Source organism: Microcaecilia unicolor, chromosome 1 (assembly GCF_901765095.1).
Source record: "Microcaecilia unicolor chromosome 1, aMicUni1.1, whole genome shotgun sequence".
NCBI lineage: Eukaryota > Metazoa > Chordata > Amphibia > Gymnophiona > Siphonopidae > Microcaecilia > Microcaecilia unicolor.
The window spans coordinates 511,782,694-511,809,079 of record NC_044031.1 but is presented as its reverse complement, the minus strand read 5'-3'; the positions used below and the strand labels follow the sequence as shown (position 1 = coordinate 511,809,079).

The 26,386-nt window shown below is 41.9% G+C and overlaps 1 protein-coding gene across 1 annotated transcript in view; it reads right to left on the bottom strand.

Moving 5' to 3' along the window:
• C1H8orf34 (chromosome 1 C8orf34 homolog) overlaps positions 1-26,386 on the bottom strand; it is a 397,204-nt gene that overhangs the window by 236,193 nt on the left and 134,625 nt on the right. Inside the window, exon 4 of the mRNA XM_030190169.1 lies at positions 20,551-20,679. Within this exon, the coding sequence (XP_030046029.1) occupies positions 20,551-20,679 (129 nt within the window). The remainder of the gene's footprint in view (positions 1-20,550; positions 20,680-26,386) is intronic.

Here is a 26,386-nt window from a genome sequence, read left to right as displayed (position 1 = left end):
ACCTTAGATAAAACACAGAAGATCAACCTGAAAACAAAATGTATTCCCCGGTATCCACTATTCATTCACCCGCTCCTATTGCTATTACAAATTGTCACTCACAGCAGTGATACTTAGCTCTTGTAAACTGCCAAGCATGCTGGTATTACTGTATGTTTGAAAATGTTGTACCTGGGGAACTTCAAAAAAAGACATAAGAGTGGAGGAGTAGCCTAGTGGTTAGTGCAGCAGACTTTGATCCTAGGGAACTGGGTTCAATTCCCACTGCAGCTACTTGTGAATCTGGGCAAGTCACTTAACCCTCCTTTGCCCCAGGTGCAAATAAGTACCTAGATATATACTATGTAAACTGCTTTGAATGTAGTTGCAAAAAAAAAAAAAAAAAAACCACACAGAAAGGCAGTATATTAAGTCCCATTCCCTTTCACTATCAATACTAAAAGCAGTTACAGTAAAGATTACTGTTTCCATTATTAAACATGCACACTGCATATATCCAAGAACTAGAATGAAATTAGAGCTGGTATAAGTGTTCATGCCTAAATGCTGAAAATATGTGCATAACTTATAGTATTCTATAGTTAAGCAGACCATCTCAGACACCATCTATACCACATGCATTATGTAACACACATGTGTATTTACAGAATCATGCTTAGGTGGAACTTTGGCATGTGCATACATATATGCATAGAAACTCATAAATGCCAGTATTCTATACATTCTACACATGTAATCTGCACATAAATGTTAGCACCTACTTTATATAATTACCCTCCTAATGAAGCCATCAAAGCTCTGCAGTGGCAAATGACTGTGCTGGTCATGAAAAACCAGGGCTTACAACAAGTTACACAATTTCATATCCAGCATTTCACCTTACATTGAGGGTCTGCTCCAATTAATTGGATGCAAAACATTTTGATGGTAGACCCACTGTGTTAAAAGGATTTAAAGTAACTATCACCTTTGCCTTTCTCTGCCACTGAAGCTTCCCCATTGATGAGGTAAAGAAAGTTTGACCTGTTTACAGGGGTAGCTCTAAACTGGGCCTCCCCCATTGCTGTAGAATGACAGCCTTCTACTGGGAAACTGGATGGCCTTTCTTTGGTTCTTCTCTACAATGTTCAGTCATTCTCACCAGGCTTGTACAGCCAAGATGGCTTTACAACACCAGTACACTGATTACCTTTGCTTTCTGCTTCTGAAAACTAAAGGGCATAGCCTGGAACAAGACAGCCCACTGGCACCAGTTTAATATGACACCTGCCTAATGAAAGATGGCAGGAGAGACGAAAACAAAAAAGCACAGCCCTAGCTTGGTTTGTTCCAGCTACCAGACCACATCTCCCTTCAACTTATGCAGCTTGCGACAGGTTGGCCACATCTCCCAGCTAAAAAGAGAGACCGTTAACAACCAATTTTTTGCCTGTACTGGGAAGAACTCATGCACTTTTTGGTCTGCTGCCTGCAAAAGCAGTTGGTGGAAAATACATGGCCTCAAGTCTCTGTTGAAAAAGCAACCTACAGCCAGCATGGTTAAAAGGTGAAGTAAAAGAAGCTATTAGTCAAAAAGAACATCCTTCAAAGAATGGAAAAAGGACCCATATGAAGAAAATAAGAAGCAACATAAGCACTGTCAAGTTAGATGCAAAGCACTGAAAGAAAGCTAAAAGAGAATATAAACAGAAACTTGCTGCACAGGCAAAAACTCACATTAACAACTTACAACGTTTTCAGGTACATTAGAAGCAGAAAACCTGAGGCGGAATCTGTGGGACTATTAGATCATGAAGGAGCAAAATAGGCACTCAGGGAGGACAAGGCCATAGCGGAGAGAATGAATTAATTTTTCGCTTCGGTCTTTACGGTAGAAGATAGAGATCTACCTGTACCAGAAATGGTTTTCAAAGGTGATGATGTGGAGGAGCTAAAAGAAATCTCTTTGAAACTGGAAGACAAATCCACAAATTAAAGAACAGTAAATCAGCTGGACTGGATGCCATGCACCCTAGGGTACTGAAAGAACTCAAACACGAAATTGCTGATCTGCTGTTAGTGATCTGTAACCAGTTGTTAAAATCATCCATAGTAAATAAAGACTGAAGCGTAGCCAATGTAATTGATTTTTTTTAGTCTTAGTATTTTTATTAAATTTTGATATAAGAAAGACACTAGTACAAATGTCAAATGTACAAATTTCAACAAGATAGAACTTTAGCAAATCTTTAAGAGTAGAAAGAGAGAAAGAAAAAATGAGGACATGGAACATAATGTAGATCATACATATTTCACAAATAAACGGTTAGAAAGTTAATTAATAATTTCCTTAGATATAAATCAAGTGAAGACCATTTTTCTTATTATTTTTTAGCACAATGAGTTTCATATTAACATGTTTGAAAGAGTGAATTTCACCATTCTTGGTAGGTAGCTTGGTTCAGGGATTTCCAATGTGTGAAAACTATTTTTAAGGCTAAAGTTAACATGGTATTAACAAGTAAAAAGTCATTTTCCTTTAAATTGTCACGAAAGCATTGATCTTTAAGTATCACATATTTGTATAACATTGGACCAGAAAGATGAAATAAATCTATCAATGTGGACCAGATCTCCACCCTGCTCCTGCAGCCTACCAATCCAGGATCGCTCTCCGCATCTGACTGAGGTTACAGTCGACAAGGGGACTATTTAAGAACTGCGGTTCCCTTCATACCTTGCTTCGGCTTCTATCGTTGTAGAGGTCTGGTGCTTGTATTTGAGCGTTCTGCAGTCTACTTTCCTGTTTGACTTGACTCTCGGATTGAACCTGACCATTCTCTGCTTTGCTGCCTGCCCTGACTCTCAGATTGAACCTGACCATTCTCAGCTGTGCTGCCTGCCCTGACTCTCGGATCGAACCTGACCAATCTCTGCTGTGCTGCCTGCCCTGACTCTTGGATTGGACCTACTGATCTTTGCTTGGCCGCCGGACCCCGTTGGTATCCAGAAGTCCTGGTGGCCACCTGCACCTGGGGGCTGAACTCCTGGGGAACGGTGGCCGCTCCCAGGTGATGCTGGGGTTGTTTGGCTGCCCGAGCGAGTGCGGTGCTACTCTTCTGTCTACCGTGCTCAGGCAGGGCACAAGGGCTCACTACCATCATCCTAACACAAATCTCCTCCAATTCAGAAAAGAAATGAAAACCTACCTCTTTAAAAAGTTCTACAGATAATCACAAAGATATTGTCGCCTTCCTTTGAAATTTACCTCCTCAAAAACTATATGAATATAACCAAAATTCTACAATTGAACACAAAAGTTACCACTACCTTTTCCACTTCAAATCTATCTGTTCAAAAACTCTATGAATAACCATAAGATTCTCTCTCAACATTGCACAACACTATTGTAACTCCACCAAAATGTAAATTGAAAGCCACTTTGAACCAAAACTTGTTTTTGGATAATAGTGGGATACAATAATGCATAAATAAAATAAATTAGAACTGTTAATTCAGATCTTAACAAGCAATTATTCATGTTAATTGGATTTAATTAAAACTTTATGTGCAGGTCCAAAACAGCATGATTCATTGGTCCCAGTTCTTAGGGCAAATATAAATTTTGCTTTAAACTTATTCAGTTCTTTAAATGAGGTGGGTCTCTTGCAAAAAAGTAGATATCTGCCTTCATTTTGTGTACATAATTAAGATCCATGTTGCGAGGTGAAAGAACATTACATATATACATAATACTGTTCTTTCACCTAACAACAAAAAAATGAAGGCAGATATCTACTTTTTGCAAGAGACCCACCTCTCATTTAAAGAGCTGAATAAGTTTAAGGCAAAATTGATACAAGAATATCTTTTAGTTCCTGCTATTCACAAGGGAGGAGTGTGTATCTTTATTAAGAAATCAGCTAATATCTCTCTCCTCTCCCAACTGACAGATGATGCAGGCAGATTGATATACACATACAAGAAACCAATTGGCATTTTGCCCCGGGATTTTGATTGGTGACTTCCAACAAGCCATTAGATCCTTTGATAGAGAAGCAGCCTTGAATTAAATTGTTTCGGAGTCATGTGATGCAGTGAGGGACGAAGGATACGAGTCTCTTGTCTCTCTGGGGTGCCTGTATCTGTTGCGCCCTCCCACAGCTTAAAGATAGTCCAATTTGCAGCGTCTCTCTTTGCTAGTTGTGGTATAAATGCTTATGGACAAATATTTATTATCTCAGCGGGGGGAGATGTCTGGCAAGGGGCAGAAAAGAGGCACTTAAGACACGTGTCACCGATCTCAAGATGGCGTAAGATATGCTACCGGCTAGCCCCACATCTACAGAACACAGTTGGCTCAACTTACCACAGCAGTCAGTAAAGCGCTGGAACTGCAAACAGAATGCTTATCAGACCAAATAGCCCACACAGAAACACTCTTAGCAGAAATGATGCGGCGCACCAGTTAGAGCATCAGGTATCTGCTCTGGAAGACTCATCAATACGTATCCTTAAGGGGGGTTATTATTAGCTCCTACAGAACCCAGCACAGAAGAAGAATAGTGAAGTAGCTCAGTTGAAATAGGATACTGCAAACCTTGAACCAAATTGATAAGAAAAATGGCGTGTACATGTGGCTAATTGCCTACAGAAACTTAAGTACTGTTCCAGTACAATATTCTGAGTCAGAACTCAACTTTGTCTTTATTAAGCGAAAGTTCTATTATTCTTCTAATAATAAATCCAGAAGTCTTCTGGCATCCTACTTAAATGGTAGAAAAAAAACAGTGTATTCACTGTCTGCTGAAAGATCCAACATTGTCTCAAGGTGATGATGCTCTCTTAGATGTGCTTATTGACAAGAACTGTTTATGACAGCCATTAGTTTTCTTAAAAAACAGAAAGTGCCTGGTATGGATGGATTTACAGCAGAGTTATAACATGCAAACTGTCTAACATCTAAGCTGTTGGCCCTGTTTCAGGAATTTCAGATAAAGGGAGAACTTCAGGGATCTTGTGGTGATATCTAAGCCTGGTAGGTATTCCCAAGAAGTATCCAATTGTAGAACTAAATCACTCAAATGTTGACTGCAAGATTTATGCTAAGATTTTTGTATCCTGATTAGCCAGGGTCATGGATCAATTAATCCACTCTGATCAAGTAGGGCAGTGGTTCCCAAATCTGATCCTGGAGGCACCCCTGCCAGTCAGGTTTTCAGGATACCCACAATGAATATTCATGCAAATCTGTCTCCTGAATATTCATTGTGGGTTTCCTGAAAACCTGACTGGCTGGGGTGCCTCCAGGACCAGGTTTGGGAACCACTGCAGTAGGGTGTTTTTTTTTTTTTTTTTTTGCAGATAATACCACATTAAGTTTTCATTAACTGTAGAATGTCAATTAACAGATATTTTCCATGGCATTGAATACAGAGAAGACATCTGATCAGGTTGAATGGCATAATCTTTTTCATACTTTAACATGGTTTGGCATTCTGCAGCCCCCCATTACCTCTACACGCATCTCTCCCTACATTCCTCCCCGTGAACTCCGCTCACTGGATAAATCTCTCTTGTCGTCCCCCTTCTCCTCCACTGCTAACTCCAGACTTTGTTCCTTTTCCCTCGCGGCACCTTATGCCTGGAATAGACTTCCTGAGCCTGTACGTCTAGCTCCATCTCTACCTGTTTTCAAATCTATGCTGAAAACCCACCTTTACACCACTGCTTTTGGCTCCTAGCCACTACTCAATTGCCCTCCCCTTGTTCCATCTCACCCAGTACTTCCCTCGCCCTTAATTGTCTTGTCTGTCTGTATTTTTAGATTGTAAGCTCTAATGAGCAGGGACTGTCTCTCTGTGTCAGGTGTTCAGCTCTGCGTGCATCTGGTAGCGCTATACAAATGCTAATAATAATAATAGTTCCCTTAACATGCATGTTTTTTAATAGCTGTCCCATCTGCTGGATTATATGTGAACAATTTACTCTCATTTCCCATGAGCTTCTAGCTCTCATATATTAGAAAGATGGTACTATCAGGGCAATTCTCTAAACTAGGTGCTAGCATGTATGCATATATATGTGCACATTATGTGAGTACATGCTGAATGTCACCGGAACACTATTCTGCCCCACTTGAATAGCACACAAGTACAAGGGAGACCTATACAAGGTGTAGCATGGGTAGGACACAGACATGTAGACACACAGAATTCTGTACATGTCTACTATTGTCAGGCTTAGTGCATAGATGTACAGATAGTTCCAGAGATGGAAATATTTGGGATGTTACAACTTCTCTCAAATCTTTACATTGGTTGCTTGGGCGTTTTAGGATACATTTTAAAATGTTGATGCTCATTTTTAAGACTTTAACTAGTATCACTCCTGAATATCTGAATAAAACCTTGAAGCTCTATGAACCATCTCATTCGGTTAGATCGATGGGAACGTGGCTGTGGGTGCAACTTTCAATAAGGAAAATTCACTATGTTGACATTTCTGACAGTGTGATACCCCTTGCTGGCCTATGTTATAAGAACGTAAGAATAGCCATGCTGGGTCAGACCAATGGTCCACCTAGCCCAGTATCCTTTTTCCAACAGTGGCCAAGCCAGGTCACAAATACCTGGAAGAAACCCAAATAGTGGCAACATTCCATGCTAGCAATCCTAGGGCAAGCAGTAGCTCTCCATGTCTGTCTCAATAGCAGACTATGGACTTTTCCTTCAGGAGCTTGTCCAAGCCTTTTTTAAACCCAGATACACTAACCACTGTTAACATCCTCCAGCAAAGAGTTCCAGAGCTTAACTATTCATTGAATGAAAAAATATTTCCTCCTATTTGTTTTAAAAGTATTTCCATATTACTTCCTTAATTGTCTCCTGGTCCTTATACTTTTGGAACAAACAAAAAAAATTGATTCATCACTCAGGATTTTGGAAACCTCAATCATATATACCCTCATCTGTCTCTTTTCCAAGCTAAAGAGCCCTAACCTCTTTAGCCTTTCCGCACATGAGAGAAGTTCCATCCCCTTTATCATTTTGGTCACTCTTCTTTGAACCTTTTCTAATTCCGCTATATATTTTTTCAAATATGTTGACCAGAATTGATCACAATATTCAAGGTGAGGTCGCATTATGGAGTGATACAGAGGCATTATAGCATTTTTGGTCTTATCCACCATCTCTCTTTCCTAATAATTCCTAACATCCTGTTTGCTTTTTTTGGCCATCGCTGCACACTAAGCAGAAGATTTCAGCATATTATCTATGACGACACCAAGATCGTTTTCTTGGGTGCTGACCCCCAAGGTGGACCCTAGCATCAGGTAACTATGATTTGGATTATTCTTTCCAATGTGTATCACTTTGCATTTGTCTATATTTGTCTTTGGATGCCCAATCTTCCCAAGGTCTACCTGCAATTTTTCACAATCTGCATGTGTTTTGACAACCTTGAATAGTTATCTGTCATCTGCAAATTTAATCACCTCACTTATCGCCCTGATTTCCAGATCATTTATAAATATGTTAAATAGCACTGGTCCCAGTACTGATCCCTACAGCACTCCAGTATTCACCCTCCTTTGAAGTCCACTCTATCCGCCTTTTCTCTCCTCTGCCTCTTCGAATAGCGGTCATTTATCGTCCCCCTGGTAAGTCCCTTTCATCCTTTCTCAGTGACTTTGACGCCTGGCTTGCCTTCTTCCATGATCCTTCCTCCCCCTCTCTCATCCTTGGTGACTTTAATATTCCTGCTAATGATCCTTCCAACTCTTATATTTCCAAGTTACTCGCTTTAACGTCGTCCTTTAATCTCCAACTATGCTCCACCTCCCCCACTCATCAAAATGGTCACTGTCTTGATCTCATCTTCTCCTCCAACTGTTCACCTTCTAGTTTCCTTGCCTCTGATCATCCCTCCTCTGATCACCATCTTATAACTTTCACACTTAAATCTCCCCCCACCCAGTCCCGTCCTATCCTATCTAATTTATCTAGGAATCTTCACGATATTGACCCTTCATCTCTATCCTCCCATGTTTCAAACCTCCTCTCTACTGTGGCACCATCCACGTCTGTCAACGAGGCTGTTTCTTCTTACAACAATACTCTATCCTCTGCCTTAGACACTCTTGCACCTTTGATGACCCGCCCTGTAAGGCGTACAAAACCCCAACCTTGGCTGACTTCTAATATCCGCTACCTACGTTCCTGTACCCGCTCCGCCGAACGCCTCTGGCGGAAATCTCGGGCCCTTGCTGATTTCTTACACTTTAAGTTCATGCTGACCTCCTTCCAATCTGCTCTTTTACGTGCCAAACAGGATTATTATATCCAACTGACCAACTCACTTGGCTCTAATCCTCGACTTCTCTTCACCACATTGAACTCTCTCCTCAAGGTGCCCCCTCCCCCAACTCCCCCTTCATTATCTCCTCAGACCCTTGCTGAATTCTTTCACAACAAGGTTCAAAAGATAAACCTTGCTTTCTCTACCTCACCACCTCTCCCTCCACTAGTCTGTCCCCCTCTCTCTCCTTCCCCTCATTCCCTTTCCTCCTTTCCTGAAGTTACTATTGAGGAAACTACACTTCTCCTTTCTTCCTCAAAATGTACCACCTGTTCCTCTGATCCCATTCCCACCCACCTTCTTAATGCCATCTCTCCTACTCTTATTCCTTTTATCTGTCACATTCTCAACCTCTCACTTTCCACTGCAACTGTCCCTGCTGCCTTTAAACATGCTGTGGTCACACCTCTCCTTAAGAAGCCTTCACTTGACCCTACTTGTCCCTCTAATTACCGACCCATCTCCCTCCTTCCTTTTCTCTCCAAATTACTTGAGCGTGCTGTTCACCGCTGCTGCCTTGATTTCCTCTCCTCACATGCTATTCTTGACCCATTACAATCTGGTTTTCGCCCTCTCCACTCAACCGAAACTGCGCTTACTAAAGTCTCCAATGACCTATTACTGGCTAAATCCAGAGGTCAATATTCCATCCTCATTCTTCTTGATCTTTCCGCTGCTTTTGACACTGTCGATCACAGCATACTTCTCGATACCCTGTCCTCACTTGGATTCCAGGGCTCTGTCCTTTCCTGGTTCTCTTCCTACTTCTCCCTCCGCACCTTTAGTGTTCACTCTGGTGGATCCTCTTCTACTTCTATCCCTCTGCCTGTCGGCGTACCTCAGGGTTCTGTTCTTGGTCCCCTCCTCTTTTCTATCTACACTTCTTCCCTTGGTTCATTAATCTCATCCCATGGCTTTTCCTACCATCTCTATGCTGATGACTCCCAAATCTACCTTTCTACCCCTGATATCTCACCTTGCATCCAAACCAAAGTTTCAGCGTGCTTGTCTGGATGTCTCAACGCCACCTGAAATTAAATATGACCAAAACCGAGCTTCTCATTTTCCCCCCCAAACCCACCTCCCCGCTCCCCCCGTTTTCTATTTCTGTTGATGGCTCTCTCATTCTCCCTGTCTCCTCAGCTCGAAACCTTGGGGTCATCTTTGACTCTTCTCTCTCCTTCTCTGCTCATAACCAGCAGACCGCCAAGACCTGTCGTTTCTTTCTTTACAACATCCGTAAAATCCGCCCCTTTCTTTCCGAGCACTCTACCAAAACCCTCATCCACACCCTTGTCACCTCTCGTTTAGACTACTGCAATCTGCTTCTTGCTGGCCTCCCACTTAGTCACCTCTCCCCTCTCCAGTCGGTTCAAAACTCTGTTGCCCGTCTCATCTTCCGCCAGGGTCGCTTTACTCATACTACCCCTCTCCTCAAGACCCTTCACTGGCTCCCTATCCGTTTTCGCATCCTGTTCAAACTTCTTCTACTAACCTATAAATGTATTCACTCTGCTGCTCCCCAGTATCTCTCCACACTCGTCCTTCCCTACACCCCTTCCTGTGCACTCCGCTCCATGGATAAATCCTTCTTATCTGTTCCCTTCTCCACTACTGCCAACTCCAGACTTCGCGTCTTCTGTCTCGCTGCACCCTACGCCTGGAATAAACTTCCTGAGCCCCTACGTCTTGCCCCATCCTTGGCCACCTTTAAATCGAGACTGAAAGCCCACCTCTTTAACATTGCTTTTGACTCGTAACCACTTGTAACCACTCGCCTCCACCTACCCTCCTCTCTTCCTTCCCGTTCACATTAATTGATTTGGTTTGCTTACTTTATTTATTTTTTGTCTATTAGATTGTAAGCTCTTTGAGCAGGGACTGTCTTTCTTCTATGTTTGTGCAGCGCTGCGTATGCCTTGTAGCGCTATAGAAATGCTAAATAGTAGTAGTAGTAGTAGTAGTAGTACTCCATCAAGAGAAATGACCATTTAACCCTATCCTCTGTTTTCTTTCAAATAACCAGTTCCTAATCTACACCAGAACATTGCTTTCTATCCCATGGAAGTATCTGGATGCTATCAACCATTTGAGAATTTAAGAAAAAGGTTAAAACCCTTTCGTTTATTCAGGCTTTTATGGGGTAAACGTGTATGCCCTTTGCTGAAAACAAAACTGCACTAGCTGCCAATGGAGGCCCCTTGCCGTTTTAAAGTCTGTGTAACAGTCCTTAGAATTCTCTATGGATTGGCACCTGCTTATCTGTCTGGTTTAATTAGAGCTCATTCTTCAAAATACAACATCCGTGATGCTGTGCTTTTGCATTTTCCTAGCCTGAAAGGATTGAAATGTAAGAGCAGTTATCATGCTTCTTTTCTGTATCAAACTTCTTTCATTTGGAATGATCTTCCTCTTCAAATTAGATCATTTCATTGCAAAACTATTTTCTTTTCAGAAAAGCTTTGAACACCTATCTTTTTAAGTGATTTATTAGTAGCTGTTAGATTAAAAAAATGTATACAAATGTTGACGTCTGTTATTCTCCAGATATTGCTGGACTCATATAATCCGCATAAAATCCTTTGGGGTATTTGCAGAATATAAGAACTTATGTATGCATGTAAAAGAGATAAAGATTGTTTTTATGATGTTCCTTCTGCTGAAATTTGGGAAAAGGGGTGAATGTTGTATATGTCTATATATATGACGTAGGAATTGTAATATGTTATTATTTTGGCTGTTTGCAATATTTTGTGTTATGTTCAATTGTTCCCCGCGGGTTATAAATGCTTAAATTTGTATCTCTGGCACACTGATTTTCAACCTTTTTCATCTCATGGCACACTAACAAGTTGAAAAAATTGTCAAGGCACACCAGCAGAATCTAACCCATACCCACCAGTCCCTGTGCTAAGATCCATTCCACCCCCACAATAATCTCCTTCCTCCCCACTCATACTAGTAACCTTCAGAAGTAGTTAATTTATTTATGCTTCTGAAATAGATCACAGCACCAATATACCTGATATTGGGAAACTGGAACAAGATGAACTGTTATAGGAATCTGCATGTCGTGCAACACCAAAGAAATAGGAAGAAATGTATGTCCTCCTGTCCAGTGCAAATAAAGCTAATAGATGTAAATTCTCAACAGCAATATAATTCAACTGCTAAACCAATGGTTCCCAAACCTAGCCCTGGAAGCACCTCAGCCAGTCAGGTTTTCAGGATAACCACAATGAATATTCATGAGAAAGATTTGCAAGCACTGCTCCACTGCACTGAATGCAATTCTCTCTCATGAATATTTATTGTAGATATCCTGAAGATCTGACTGGCTGGGATGCCTCCAGGACCAGGTTTGGGAACCACTGCGCTAAACTGAAAATCATTTTTCCTTTCTTTGTACTCTGTTTTTTAATTATTTTAATCCTCCTTTACGCAATCTTTAGCTCTGCTTTCCTCTCTGTGTTCTTAACTCTGTTTCCAGGGCCTCCTTTCCATTTGAAAGTTCTTGTCCACACCTCCTGCCCTATGTCCATTTGGTACTGATCTTTCACGTTTGGCTTTCTTCAATTTTTCTGCCTTCTTCACAAGTCTACCTTGTTTTCCCTCTTTCTTCCCTTTATGTGCCGTCTGTCTCCCCTTTTCTCTTCCCTTCCACATATATGCAGTCTGTCTCCTTTCTCCCTCAGGTCTAACCGCTTCCTCCACCCACTTCTTAGGCCTCTCTCTCTCCTCTGATTCTTCACACTTTGTGTTGCCGGCAGCTTCCTCTGGATAACCTGAGCCTTTTCCTATGCCATGTCCCTCCCACACGGCAAATGAAGTCTCATCAGAAGGAAAGACCCTGTGGCTGGCCAGAGGAAGTCCTGTTCTAACACCTACCAGCAACCGCAAAGTTTGAAGATTGTGGTAGAGAGGAGAGAGACCTGAGGGGTGGGAGGAAGAAGTTCATAGGAGTTGTGCAATTTGTTTCACTATCTGGGGGGATTCCCAGATTCTCCGTGGCACACCTGGGGAGCAGCTGTGGCACATCAGTTGAAAAACACTGCTCTAGCACTTGCCATCAAGGAGCTGCTGAGCTGAAGAGAACAAAAGCTTATTAAGCTCATGGAACAGTGTAGCCATAGTTGGGCGTGGGCCTTTCCACCTTTCCCTCAGGCCCACCCAGCAGCTGGTCATACCATTAGTGTAGCTGGCAGGGGTCCCCAAGTCCTGCCAGCTGAAGAAATACAGAGCCACCTGCCCTGACTGCCAGAAAGAAGCCAGCTCATGGTAGCAGCACTTTAAAACGCCGTTGTTGGCACTATAGATATGTTCCATAACTGGCATATCGCTTCCGAATGCTAATCTCACAAGATCAGCATTGAGCAGTGCTCTTCCACTGGTATGCAATGTGCTGATGGTACTGGTGAAAGTGGTTTAAAACTGCTGTCACTGTCTGCTGACTTTCTTCTTGCCGTTGGGGTGGGCGATTCTAGGAAGAGGAAATGGCATTCTCAGTAGGTCCCAAGTTAACTGCTGCCCCCCTCACCCCAAAAAACATCTGGCAATGCCACTGCCATAGAAAAAAAAAAAAAAAAAGAGATGATGAAATATTAGGGAAGAAAATGAGAAGGGATATGACACAAGAATGGCAGAGAGGAACAGACAGGGGAGGGATGAATAGTGGCAAAAGGAAAGAAGAAAGTGGGCCAAGATGGGCTGTGACAAGGAAAAGTAAAAGGAAAGGAAGATAGATAAAATAAAATAAAATAAAATAAAAGCCTAGGAATGCAACCCCTGTGCCCCAAACTTAAAAGAACAATATTTAAAGATAACAACATAAAAGGGTTGGGGGGGGGGGGGGGGGGGGACGGCAAATTAGAAGAAAACAAACTTTATTTTCCTCTGGCTCTTAAATTTTGCCTGGCTCCAACGTTTTCTAAATCCTTTTCCACCACTGCACATCTCACTCCTTTTCTTGCACTTAAAGGAACACTGCTTAATTCCCCACATGCTATATTCAAAATGGACTTAATAAATTATTTTAATTAATTAATTTTTTACTTTCCATCCTTGACTTGTTCATATGCATGCAGACTCAAATCTATTTCCATCTTGCATATGTTTCAACAAGTTTAGATTCCCAATGGGAATTCACTAGCTCTGATATGTATGGCTTCTTATCATTACACAGAACTAATATTTGAAACCTCACAAGAAAGTCCCGTTGGTGCAGTCTACAGAGCAGAAATGCTATGGGCAATTCTAGGCAGAGCCAGAAACAGATTAAACCAGACTGCCAGTTAAGAACATTAAAACAACTGAAAATTAAGACCTTATTAAAATGGAAACTCCAGCGCTGGCTACATCAATACCAGTGCCACGTGATATTTATCTATGAACCAAATACCAGTAGTTATGTGCACATTCTTTTTAGTCACACTTGGAAAGCAGCTTTGTTTTCTGATTTTCCACAGCATCTTTTGCTTAAAGTTGAGTGCAAAAGGAACCATTACAAAACTGCTGTATTACAAAGATACTTAACTGATGAAATTCATCTCTGAAGGGGTCATGCACTGTAAATCAAAATCATAAATCCAGCCTAGACAAGTATTCCAGAACCTAATTCACTGATAGGAAAGATCAATACAGTTCCTCTATATGGAAAAAGTGAAGTATGGTAGAAAGATAAAGATTTCCCATTGTGTTTGGAGTCTTAGGCTTTATAAGAAATTTCAAGCACGCCTGGATAGGTCATCTATATATGTTACATCTCATTAACTCCAGAAGGAAGTTTGATACCCACATGCTCTGGCTTAGGAGTGAGGTTCATTATCACCACGGTGTGTGCAAAACTACCCCATTTTGTAGACAGTGCCCCCTCAAGCAAATCAACTCTAATACCAAGTAGTGGTTCATCCATAACTGAGTAGTTATGGATCTTGCCATCATTTAATGGAAGTAGTAACTAACTTACTAGTCTCACACACACAAGGAGTGACACAGGCTGCACATACTGCAGCAGGATATGTTTATCTACTCCTACCCTAGCCCTAATATTTAACCATCTCTATGACCTCGTGCACACCTTTCTTTAAATTAGTCACCTTATTTTCTAACTTCTCTTGCCTATCTATATGTTCCATCTTTGCTTATACCCTACACTGTCAATTAAAATGTTCTATTACGTATTGTGTTGACATTGTAAGTAGTATACAGGAACAGGTAACCTGTATAAAATCCTCCACTGAGACAATGCAGAAGCAGGCAGAGGACGGGCTTGCTGAAGTGGAGAAGGCAAAGAAACTCACCTGGGTTTCAGAAGAGCAACAGGAGAAGGCCTTGGCTGAAATTAGCCAGTCACGTGAGCGAGGAGAAAGCCAATTGGGCAAGAGCAAAGGAAGAAGTAACCTACAGTGTGGAAGAAGTAACCTACAGTGTGCAAGAACTACAAGGACATTTGGAGAGGAGTGTCCCAGCTGACCAATTCAAAGAAATGCAGAAAGGGATGACTGAGGAGGTAGCCAAGAAAGTTAAGCTATTGGAAGCCAAGGATGGAGAACTGTTACAACAGAAATAGATGGTCCCAGAGTTGAAGGACTAAGATAGCCTGTTGACAGTCCAGACTGAGGACTATTGGGCCAAAGCAGAGGCTACAGAAGATGAAATAGAGCAGCTGCAGCAAGGGTTGGCAGCGATAGTGTCATAGTGGCAGTATACTGGGCTGCAGGGGCAACTAACAGAAGTCTTGAAAAATTGTGAAAAGCTGGAAGCAAAGACACAGGCTCTGAAGGACCTGAATGCTAGGCTCCAGAGTGAAGTTCCAAGAGTTGAGCCTCCGGGAAGAGGGGGGCCTGCGAGAGAGAGAAAGCAGCCCAGCTACAGTCTATCAGGCTGATAGAAGCAAATGGGTTGTTGACCCAGCAGCTGTTAAGAAATGCAAGAGAGCATGTGCATGTTACAACAGGTAAGCACCACCCAACATGGTTCCACCTGGGATGTTTGCTTATTGAACAGGTTAGACAGTTAGAAAGAAGTGAAAGAAAGAGATATGGATTCATGCCGATAAAGGTGAGCCAGTTGATGTAGAGTATCTAGATTTTCAGAAAGCTTTTGACAAAGTACCTCATGAAAGATTCCTGACAAAATTAAGGAGTCATGGGATAGGAGGCAATGTCCTTCTGTGGATTAAGAATTGGTTATTGAACAGAAAACAGAGGGTAAAGTTAAATGGTCATTTTTCTCAATGGAGGAGGGTGATTAGTGGAGTGCCACAGGGATCTGTACTGAGACTGGTGCTATTATACATATTTATAAATGATCTGGAAAATGGAAGAGAGAGTGTGGTGATTAAATTTGCAGATGACACAAAACTATTCACAGTTGTCAAAACGCATGTGGATTGTGAAAAATTGCAGGAAGACCTTAGGAAACTGGAAGATTGGGCATCCAAATGGCAGGTGAAATTTAATGTAGACAAGTGCAAAGTGATGTGCATTGGAAAGAATAATCCAAATCATAGTTATATGACACCAGGGTCCACTTTAGAAGTCAGAAGTCAAGTAAAAGACCTAGGTGTCATTGTAGACAATACATTGAAATCGTCTGCCCAGTGTGCGGCTGTGGACAAAAAAGCAAACAGGACGCTAGAAATTATTAGGAGAGGGATGGGAAACAGGACCAAAATTATTATAATGCCTCTGTATCGCTCCATGGTGTGACCTCACCTTGAGCAATGTGTTCAAATCTGGTCACAATGTCTCAAAAAAGATATAGTGGAATAAGGAAACGTTTCAAGAACAGCGAACAAATTATAGAGCATATGGAAGTGCTCCCATATAAGGAAAGACTAAAGAAGTTAGGGCTCTTCAGCATGAAAAAGAGACTGCTGAGGGGGAGATATGATTAAGGTCTACAAAATCCTGAGTGGTGTAGAAAGGGTGGAGGTGAATCAATTTTTCACTCATTCAAAAAGTACAAAGACAATATTGTACTAAGGGTGGGGAGCTTGCTCTTCTGGCCCAGAAGCAATGAGCCTGAATGCTCTATCTCCCACTTTCTGGTGGTGCCTGTTGGCTGTTGAGTGTGTGAGGGCTTGGTGGCTGGGGTGCTGTGTAGGGCCTGTTCAGTCTACCCTAGGCCTTGGCCAAAACCCTATACTAGGTCTCGGCCTGGGCTCAAAGGCTTACATTCGGAACAACGGGCTCTGACCAATAAACTGAAATTGAATGCGCAAAAACCCAAGGTCCTGTGGTTCCAAAATCAGGGGGTTGAGGTCACATCATCATTATCTTTGTCCAATGGTCAAAGTTTTACAGTCGAGTCTGAAACCATACTGGATCTTGCTTGATTCTTCTCTCCCCATATTAATCAGCTATGGAAGAAAACACTATTCAAAATGAGGCTAAATCTAGTCAGATCATTTTTCGAACAAAAAGCCTTTGCACTACTAGTCCAAATATTAGTCCTACCTCACTTGGATTACTATAACTTTCTATTTCTTGGTATTAAGTGTCAATATCAGAAAAAAACTGCAAATCATACAGAATACAGCTGCTAGAATAATATACAGATTGAATATACTAGTGTTTCAACTCATCTTAAACTAAACTGGCTTTCCCATAGCAGAAAGACTCCGGTTCAAAGCTGCTTGTTTAGTTTTTCAAATCTTACAGGGTTTCACCTCTGAACTGTTTAAGACCATGTCGCTATGTTTGGATTTTCAGCTCTCTATTCCCTGTACTTGTAGTTAAAATATGGAACTCTTTACCTATTACCACCAGAACAGAAAGTAGCTACCTTAGCTTCAAGAAGAGGCTAAAAACCTTTCTCTTCCCAAAGACTGCTTCATAACAATCCATTGACTTCTACCTTCTGGTATCATCCATTATCGTTTCCTATAGTACTAGCCGTTCAGCCCGTAAAAACGGGCTAGTATAGGAAGAGGGGGGTTTGAAAGGCCCCCCACCCCGCTGCCGAGTTGCCCCCCCCCCCCAAAGCCTTCGCCACCCACCTTCCACACGGTCGGGCCCTTGCTCCGCTATTGAAACTGCTGAGCTGCCGTGGCCTTCCTTCTTCTTCTCTGCCTGTGTCCTGCCCTCGTGTGACGTAACGTCGTCGAGGGCGGGACACAGGCAGAGAAGAAGAAGGAAGGCCGACGGCAGCTCAGCAGAGCTGTGTGCTGCGTGCCCTCGCTGTTTCAATAGCGGAGCGAGGGCCCGACCGGGTGGAAGGTGGGCGGCGGTGGCGACTCCGGGTGGGGGGGGAGCGTTAGCGACGGCGGTGTCCCTCGCAAATGCGCAGTAGACCCTCTCTGTTCCGCCCCAGTCATCACGTATTGACGCGGGGCGGGGCAGAGAGGGTCTCTACTGCGCATTTGCGAGTGAGTACAACACTCGCCATTTATATATATTGATTCTTGGTCTCATGCATTACACCAACGGTCTCTAATTGTTCTCATACCTCACACTAACATTATCAGCTTTGTCTCACCTAGAATGTAAACCGCATTGAACCCTGGAAAGGGGATATTAGAGGTATAACAGGAATAGATTTGATTATAAGGCTCATTTTTTTTTTACTTCTGAAGACTTTTGTCCTTGTCCCAGAAATGGTCACATTTGTTATCTTACATCCCAAATATTGATAGGTTTATATTGACCAAGAAAAAGATTGTTAAAAAAAAACCCTAACAACGACAACTTAGGGCCTCTTTTATCAAGCCACGCTAGCTGTTCCAGTGCAGCAATGCCGATGAAGACCATTCAAACTGAATGGGCTTTGTCGGCATCACCACATCAGGGACCACTAGCTTGGCTTGATAAGAGAGGCTGTTAGGAATATGGTTAGGTAAACAATTTCAAACAAATTTCTATGGTAGTATGGACTTGTTTTGCAAGCTTACAATCTTTAAAATGGCTAAACATCAGTTACAAAATAGCAGAAAAACGGCACTAAGAGTCTTCAAAACTGGGACACAAATCCTTTTAATTGTATAATCTGAATACCAATCTTGTGTTAGTGACCCAAACATCAGTTACAGCATTGGCAATTAATTCATAAAACGATGTTCCATTTATTAACGGGCAAAAGTGTACGAGATCATGTTTTGCCTTTTGCTGAAGGAAATGCAATGGCTCCCAATCCAACAGAGAATACAGTTTAAGATATTCTGTTTAGTATTTATTGCACTTAAACTGGATGGACCAGCATTTTTGAAAGAACATCTTAAGGCATATGTTCCATTAAGACACCTGCGATCAGCTCAATTAGTTATTAGAATTCCATGGGGTATAGTTAAAATGAACTGAGGAAAGTGTGGGCCCTAAGTTATGAAATAATATTCTGCTGGAGCTTAAACAATTTGTTATGGATCATTTTAAAAGAAAACTTACAGCTTGTTTTTTTTAATGATTTCTTAAGTAGGTTTTTCTTTCTTTTTTAGTAGCTTGTTCTGGATAAAACAAAGTTTTATTGTAACTCGCGCCTTGAGACTAATTGGGAGTGAGGCAACTAATCAAATAATAGTAAAGTATAGTATATCTGGACAAGTACCATGGGGTCTGCTTTACACACAGAAGTGCAAGACCCATCTAAGTCCCTTCTCCAAAAATCCCTCCAACCAAGTCAGACAAACATACATATACAGATTGTATGCACATAGATTTAGGCACCTATAAGCAGTTAATTTCACATAAGGCAATTTTTATATGAAACACATTTTTATATACAGACATGCCTTATAAAATTAACCTGAAAGTTTGAAAACACAAGAGTAATATTTCATTTTGATAGGGCAGTTTTCTGAAAAGTATGAAGATATGATATATATATATATATATATATATATATATATATATATAAGTCAGAAAAAGATCTCAATTATCTGTTTGGTGTAGTTTTCATTGTATCATATTTTCAGTTGCAGCATATTTATTTTCAATGCCGTTTAGGGGGGAATTCAAACAGCGTTAGTGCCTTAAGTCGTGTTATTTGGCCCTTAGCGCAATTTACATGGTCATAATTCACTGTGGGTTAAGCAGTAATGAGATGTAAAATATGCAAATGCATGCTTTGCATCTCATTACTACGCAAATACCCTAATATAATTTGCGGTGATACACCACAAGGCACAAAAATCACAGGGTTATTTATTTTGGTTATATCACCGTCCGGGAGCATTGGGCTGCAAAGCCACAGCCTGTGGGGTTATGATCATGTGAGCCCCCTCACATGATCATAACCCCACAGGGACTACCTTTGGAACCATTGGTGGTCCAGGGGTCTTCAGGTAGGCGTGATACTCAGTCCCTCTTGCCTAGTCCTACACCTTCAGTAAAATGGCACGACTACTGCTAGGGGTCATATTTCCTTATATGGAAACATGACACCTAGCAGTAGTTCTGTGAGATTACCATTAGGGGTGCCATTTTACTGAAGGCGCAGGACTGGACAGGAGTGACTGAGTATCCCCCTCTCAGCTCTTCAATGGTTCCAAGGATAGCCCTTGTGGGGCTATGGACATGTAGGGGGTAGGGGGCCTCAGCTGGAAGGGTCTTGTGCCAGGAGCATTTGGTACTAAGGGTGGGGAGCTGGCTCTTCTGGTCCAGAAGCAATGAGCCACTGCTCAAAATTTGTTTAATTCAATCTCTTTTTGTGCCTGTTACCCTGGTCCAATACATGCTCACAGATTAACTGAAACTGTAAGAGCAATGCAGCTGTTTTTTAAGAAGGTGAAAACGGTTCCTTTTGCAGAGGAAAAAAAATGTCATAGAATCCCAAGTAACATTGTAAATGAGTCCAATAGTCACATAAATGAAACTCAATAGACTAAATCCACGGTAAATTATGTTTTTAAAACAAAAGGTGCCAATAAATAAAATAAATGCTGCAGAACCCATTACTTCTGCTAACCTCTTTCCATGGAACTGGCTTAATCATAACAAAGTATATGATTTTCTACAATTGAAAAAAAGCTTTCCTGAAATTACCTAGAAGTGCAGAAGACTCAGATTTGTTTCTGACTGGAATTTGATTGGTAGACACAATAAGCACAATTTCAGAGTTATATAAGCACAAGACGTAGAACTGTTGACATATCGTAAATAATATGTGGTTTATTGAATAAAGTAATCAGATGAAACCTATTTTCTAGTGAATAATGTCTTTAATTTGAAGTAAGATTACATTTGATACTGCTTAGCTGAAAATCAATTCACTTACTGTGGGAGAGATTCTCCAGGGCTTTCCCAAGCTTCTTGCTTTCTTGGAGGATATGGTTTAGTTCGTCAAAATCTTGGCTTTCAGGTTTTGTCCGCCAGTCCCACTTGGGATGTTCTAGTGACCTTGGCACTGGATTGTAAATAGAGAGAATTTACATGCTAGCAGAAAGCCCAGCAATAACATAATCAGGTCATGGCATGACAATGACAGCTGTGGCTTTTACCCAGCTGAAGAGATTATTCTTTCTTTTCATTTCTCTTGAGAAAAGAAAAGGTTTATAAGTAATCTTATCCCCGAGTGACAACATTGTTGATACAGGAAAGAGTACAGTGCAAGACCATTAGGCTGGGTTATACAAAATGCTTCACTTTATTGAAAATTATAGAACTTGATGTGCAGCAATTTACCTTTTATGACAGCAACTTTCTGAGACACTTACCCAGATAAACAGGAATTTTTCTAGGTGAGATGGCCTGACTGAAAATGTCCCTTCTCCAATGTGATTGAAAGTGCATGTGTGTACTAGAGAATGACAAGGGGACAAAGTTTGTCCCAGTCCCTGCCCCGTCCCCGTGGGTTCTGTCTGAATCCCCGCCCCGTCCTCGCAGGTTCTGTCCCTGTCCCCGCCCTGTCCCTGTGGACCCTGTTCATCTGCAGAAGCCTTGAACACTTATCTACTATAATAAAACTCACCCTCAATGTTCTGAGGACACTGACATCAGTGAAACCAAGTCCTGACTTCCTTCAAAAAGGTTCGAAGGTTCGTGGTGGTGAAGCCACCAAAATTGCTCCGGACCCCGCCCTCGAGGGCAGAGCAATGGCAGTACAACGAAGGGGTTGGCAGGGAGGGAGGCAGGGAGGGAGGTGGGGGGGGAATCGCTCCGGGCCCCGCCCTCACATCAAACGTCATGACGTTGGGGGCGGAGCAATGGCAGAACGACGAAGGGGTTGGCCAAGGAGGGAGGGGGGTGTTGGCGACGAAAACCTTGCTAGCGCCCATTTCATTTGCTCTGAAACAGGCCTCTTTTACTAGTGATTTTATATTTAAATCTTTTTATTAAAGTATAAAAAGGAACAATATGCTGTATAAATTACAAATAGAAAACAATAATAACAATAAGCAGCTATAATAACCCTCCTTCCCACCACCACCCTCTACTCTTCCAACCCCACCAATAGGTAATTTTTACTACACCAAGTAATCCTAATTCACACTGTTAAAATGTCCAGGGGTATAAAATACAACCCACTCTATATACCCTAGAGGGGAAAATATGCCCTATGAAGCACTGTTATAGTTTTTTAATCTGTGGATAAATAAGAAGTCATCAACAATTTTAGGATTCAGTCTTCCACAGTCCTTCCTGGAATAGAAGTTGTCTTCACAGAAGATCTGCTGGTAGCAGGATGTACAGGATCCCCCATGCAAATTTTGCTAGCTGTGGCCAGTATGTTTGCTTGTTTTTCAAAAAAATCAAGATATCTTTGTAGGCATCACTCTAACATAAATAACAGTCCAGTTCATTAACAGGCTTCAAAGTAGAAAATGATATGGGGACAAAGTTTGTCCCCGTCCCTGTGGGCTCTGTCCCCATCCCCGTTTCATTCTCTAGTGTGTACTCAAGTGGAAAGGAGGAAATAGTACACACACTTCATTTTCACATATATGCATTCTATTTTCTCCCCACCCAAATCTTCCACTGTTTCCACAAACAGAAGTTGGAAAACAGGTGGTCGCTTTTAACACATGTAATTTTTGAACTGGCTAAATTTCAAAGATACATAACACAGATTGTCTTCAAAAATAGCCCCCATATGATTAGAGAAGATGAAATAGCTGAATGGAGGAATGTGACTGGCTCTATTTACTTCTGCCAGGGCTTTCTTCTTTTTAGATCATGACACCATGTTACATAGGCTTATACTGTAAATGTAGTTTGAGACACATTCAGTTGCTCTCCCTGCTTGTTTAATGTACTTTTCTCCCTTTGTCTCTAAATGATTGATTTACAATTCTTCAGACTGGAACTTGGCTGAGCAACATTTTACCATGTCTAGGCTGTCACAGCTAGGTTAGATTGATATAAGGCTCAGCAATTAAAAATCAGGACCATGAATAAACTTATAATGAAGTTTTCATTGATTTTAGGATGTAATCTATACATCTGAAAAGAAAAAAACCAAGGACCAACACTGTGGATACAAGGGGAATAACCAAATTTATTCATGTTGGTGTAAAACCCACAGGTAGTAAAAAAAAAAAGTAAATGACAGCAGATAGAGACCAAACATGGAGGAGTGGCCTAGTGGTTAGGGTGGTGGACTTTGGTCCTGGGGAACTGAGTTTGATTCCCACTTCAGGCACAGGCAACTCCTTGTGACTCTGGGCAAGTCACTTAACCCTCCATTGCCCCATGTAAGCCGCATTGAGCCTGCCATGAGTGGGAAAGCGCGGGGTACAAATGAAACAAAAAAAAAATGACCCACTCAGCAAGCTATTTATAGTTACACCTGTCATTCTGTGCAAGATAGGCAATTGGCACTCTAACAGGAAAGAAGTGGAATACAGCTGGAATGGAAGCTAAGATTACTGTAAGCTATGAAGGTCCCCTTTTCCCAACTACTAAACTGGTACTGTCCCCCATACTCTCCCCCGTGCCTATTATGATGCATAATTTGTAGTCTGTTGACATTATAATTTTATTATCTGATTTTCTACTGTTATGTTCAATATGTACATTTTTGATATTATATTGTGTTAACCTGTTTCCAGCATTCAATTTGCACCTCCAAATTTACTTTGTATTTATGCATTTGTTTGATCATTTTATTACAGTATCAAGTATCATCTTTATATGATACAGGGCTGTACTTCAATTAAAGATTTTAAGCACAATTAATCACACACTTAAAGGAATTTTACTTATTTACTATCTCCCATTGTAACTCCTTGTGACTCTGGGCAAGTCACTTAACCCTCCATTGCCTCAAGTACCTGTATATAATAAGTAAACCACTTTGATTGTATCCACAGATTGTATTCCCTAAAGGACTGATATCTCCCTCCCTCACACCCCCAGATCCATCTCTCCCTTTTTCTTTCTCTCCCTCTTCTCTTCCCCAGGTCCATTCTATCTTTCTTTCCTGTGATCCATTATCTCTCTATTTTTCCCTTCCTCCAATTGTCCAGCATCTCTCCCTCCCTCCCCCTCCACCCCTATGAGCAGGGGTACAAAATTGGTAGTAAGCAGCACCAAGCTCTTTTCATGGCTGCTACAGCTCACTGCCTTGACCATAGCTTCCACCAGTGGTTCCTCCAGTCCTGCAGCTCACTCCTCTCCCCCCACCCAGGGTTCAAAACCTGCCCCCCTTTAATTCCCCTCCCCTTTTCGTCAACCTTAAATGTGATCTTCTGTTGGTCCCCAGCAGTGGCAGTGCTGCACATATGCTGCCTGCAGCTTGCTCCAAAGCTTTCTCTCTGGCCCATCCCACCTCCTCTGACATCACTTCCTGTTTCTGCTTAGGCAGGATTGGTCAGGGGGAAAGCTTTGGACCAGGCTGCAGGCAGCATATGTGCAATGCTGCTACTGCTGCCAGGGACCAACAGAAGACCACCCCTAAAGCAGACCGGTGCAAGAAGGATGATGTTGAATTACAGGTACGACAAAGGTGCTGGATCATGCTGAGGGCAGAGGTTGGGAGTGGAAAAGAGCAGAAGAGATGTTTGCAAGAGACTGGAGATGCTGTAAACATGATTAAATTTATTTAATCACAATTAACTTGCAGCCCTAATTTGATATATTGCTAAACAAGAAATATCCAAGCAGTTTACAATGTAAATTAAATAATGGAAGGTATATAAAAACAACAAGACAGACATCCATATTAAGGGTATTAGATTCTCTAAGCTATCATATGCCAGTGCTACCCAAGACACACTGTGTAAGTTAAATAAAGAAAATATAAACTGTTACTGGTGCCTAAGCTGTACACCACCTTGAGTGAATCTCTTCATAAAAAATCCCTGTAGATAAAATAAAGGTACCTTTATTTACCAACTCCTGAAATAATAATATATACAAGCCTGGCTAATATGAAGTCTAACTCTGAAGTTTGATTTTTGTGACATGATGGGCAGCATGCTACTGGTTATACAGCAGTTTGGTCCTAGTAAACCCAAAAAAGCATATGAAAATCTTGAAAGCAAATTAGCTCATAGTAATGTAACTTCCTACTGCTTCAGTCCTGAGCTGGTGACTTTATCAATTACCATTTGTTGTAGTCTAACCGTCCGCTTACCTCAAATCATCAGACAAATGTGAGTGGCAGGGTACATTAGTTCTAAACCAAAACGAAGGAAGGAAACTAAAAGGATTATCTCTATGTATAAAAGGCACCACCAACGTTCTAAATGAAGCCTCCAGCCGGAAGTGTGAAGGGGGAGAGATATCCAGTTTCCCCATGAGTGTCTGCCCCGCCCTTGCTCTCTCTGTAACACAAACAGTGAAGGAAAACACAGCAAAGCACGAAATCAAATCGCTCTCTCTGTAACAGTGAAGGACTCAGAGGGGGGAGGGGAGAGAGGGCAGAAGTCCACACTATCTCTGTAACACAAACACAGCACAGCAGGAAACTTAACACTGAAGGGCTTGATGACTGGATAAATTGTTGTGAGGATCTAATACTGAAGTTCTTCAGAAATCTTCTGTTATTCAGATGCGCAGCAAAAAAGAGCGTTGTTGCCGGCCAATGTGAGGTCCCTTTGCTTCACACCTACTCCACCAGAGACTGGAATCTTGTCCTACTACTCTAAATTTAACTCAAAAAGAAAGTGTCTTCCTGGATTGTTTCACGTTACGCTTTCTAAGAGGAAAGGATTCATTTGGGCCTCTGGTTTTTTTTAAAACAATAATTGAGGTCTTTAACTTAGGCACCTATCTTGTCACTGTCGTCCCTATACTAAGAAGGGCACAGATAATTTTCCAGCATATTTTCATACTTACGTATTCAATTCTCCATACACTCATTTGTGCTTTCTTATTAGGCTAACACCTATGCTTGTGAACCCTAAGCCCTTACACCCAGACCCTATGAACCCAATTTTAGGTAGTTCTACTGAAGAAAATAACCTTTAAAATAAATCCCTCCTTCCAGGGGTAGACTAAGGGTGGTCTGGACCTCCAGGAACTGAGGGTGGTCTGGGTCCTCTGCCTGGCCACTACCTGACACCCCCCTGCTGCCGCAGCCGATGCCCCTGCTGCCCCCGTCCTACCTGAGGGGTCCTGGTAGTCTGGTGGCCTCTGTAGGGGGATGTGTTCTCTCCTGCATGCTGCGCTGCCTCTATTCCCCCTACCTGTCGGCACCACAGAATTTTCAAAATGGCAGCCGAGACTTCCCACGGTAGTCTCACAGGTCTCAACAGTCTCACGAGACTTCTGCAGGGAATCTCGGCTGCCGGGGGGAGGGGGGAAGTGCGGAAGCCCAGCGCGCCAAGCAGAAAAGAACATATTCCCTCCTGCTGAGGCCACTAGATCACCAGCGGTATGCAGGTCATCCGAGCAGAGCCTCTGGGACCCCTAAAGCCTCTGGGCCCTCGGGCACTGCCCGGCTGCCCGAATGGTCAGTCCTCTCTTGTCTCCTTCTCAGAATTCTACTCCTACTTTTAAATAAAGATCCATTCATTCTCTCTCATTCACACTTACATAGTATATAGTTACTCAATTACTGCTATACTGCCAGGCCAGTAAACCAGCATTTAGGCCTTGTAAACTAAAACCCAGACCTTGTAGGCCCACCTCTAAACAACTATTCCAGAAAGAAAATATTTTTTTTTCCT